General features: G+C 47.8%; 1 protein-coding gene across 2 annotated transcripts in view; it reads left to right on the forward strand.

The window, feature by feature from the left end:
• Positions 1-875, forward strand: part of LOC103371443 (transcription factor COE3-like) — a 56,251-nt gene that overhangs the window by 35,582 nt on the left and 19,794 nt on the right. For both annotated transcript variants that reach the window (XM_008300772.1, XM_008300773.1), the window contains 2 exons: positions 53-183; positions 267-393. In XM_008300772.1, coding sequence (XP_008298994.1) covers positions 53-183; positions 267-393 — 258 coding nt within the window. The remainder of the gene's footprint in view (positions 1-52; positions 184-266; positions 394-875) is intronic.

Consider the following 875-nt stretch of genomic DNA (forward strand, 5'->3'; position numbering starts at 1 on the left):
TTGGCGGCTTAGCGTGATGCTAACGTGTCCCTCTCGGTGTCTTGTCCAGCAGCTACTCCCTGCATTAAAGCCATCAGTCCCAGTGAAGGCTGGACGACCGGCGGAGCCACCGTCATCCTCATCGGAGACAACTTCTTCGACGGTCTGCAGGTCGTGTTCGGCACCATGCTGGTGTGGAGCGAGGTATCAATACAATCATCAATAGCCACAACCTGTCTGTCTGCAGCTGCTCGATCAGGTAATTAATCTTCAGTATCTGTCTCCAGCTGATCACCCCTCATGCCATCCGGGTCCAGACTCCTCCTCGTCACATCCCCGGAGTCGTGGAGGTCACGCTGTCCTACAAGTCCAAACAGTTCTGTAAAGGAGCGCCGGGCCGCTTTGTCTACACAGGTGAAACTGGACCAGGACAACCCAACTGGTTCTGAAACTTTTCTCAGACTGGATCCATCAACTGTCACATTACCAGATAATCTGGACCGACATAAATTCAGACCAGATTCTGTTGGAATGTCAGGAGGATGGAAAAGCTGCAGTCCCAGACATTAGACTGGTATTGGACTGGTTTAGACTGGTTTAGTCTGGTTCTAGACTGGTTTAGAATAGCATTAGATTGGTTTTAGACTAGTGTTAGACTGGTTTAAAGTGGTTTAAGACTGGTTTAGACTGGTTAAGACTGGTTTAGTCTGGTTTTAGACTGATTAAGACTGGTTTAGTCTGGTCTTAGACTGATTTAGACTGGTGTTAGACTGGTCTTAGACTGGTTTACACTGGTGTTAGACTGGTCTTAGACTGGTTTAGACTGGTGTTAGACTGGTATTGACGACTGGTTTCAGACAGTCAGTTTAGGTTGTTTTGCTCCTCCATGTTGATGT

This window comes from Stegastes partitus, unplaced genomic scaffold (assembly GCF_000690725.1).
Source record: "Stegastes partitus isolate 25-593 unplaced genomic scaffold, Stegastes_partitus-1.0.2 Scaffold1587, whole genome shotgun sequence".
NCBI lineage: Eukaryota > Metazoa > Chordata > Actinopteri > Pomacentridae > Stegastes > Stegastes partitus.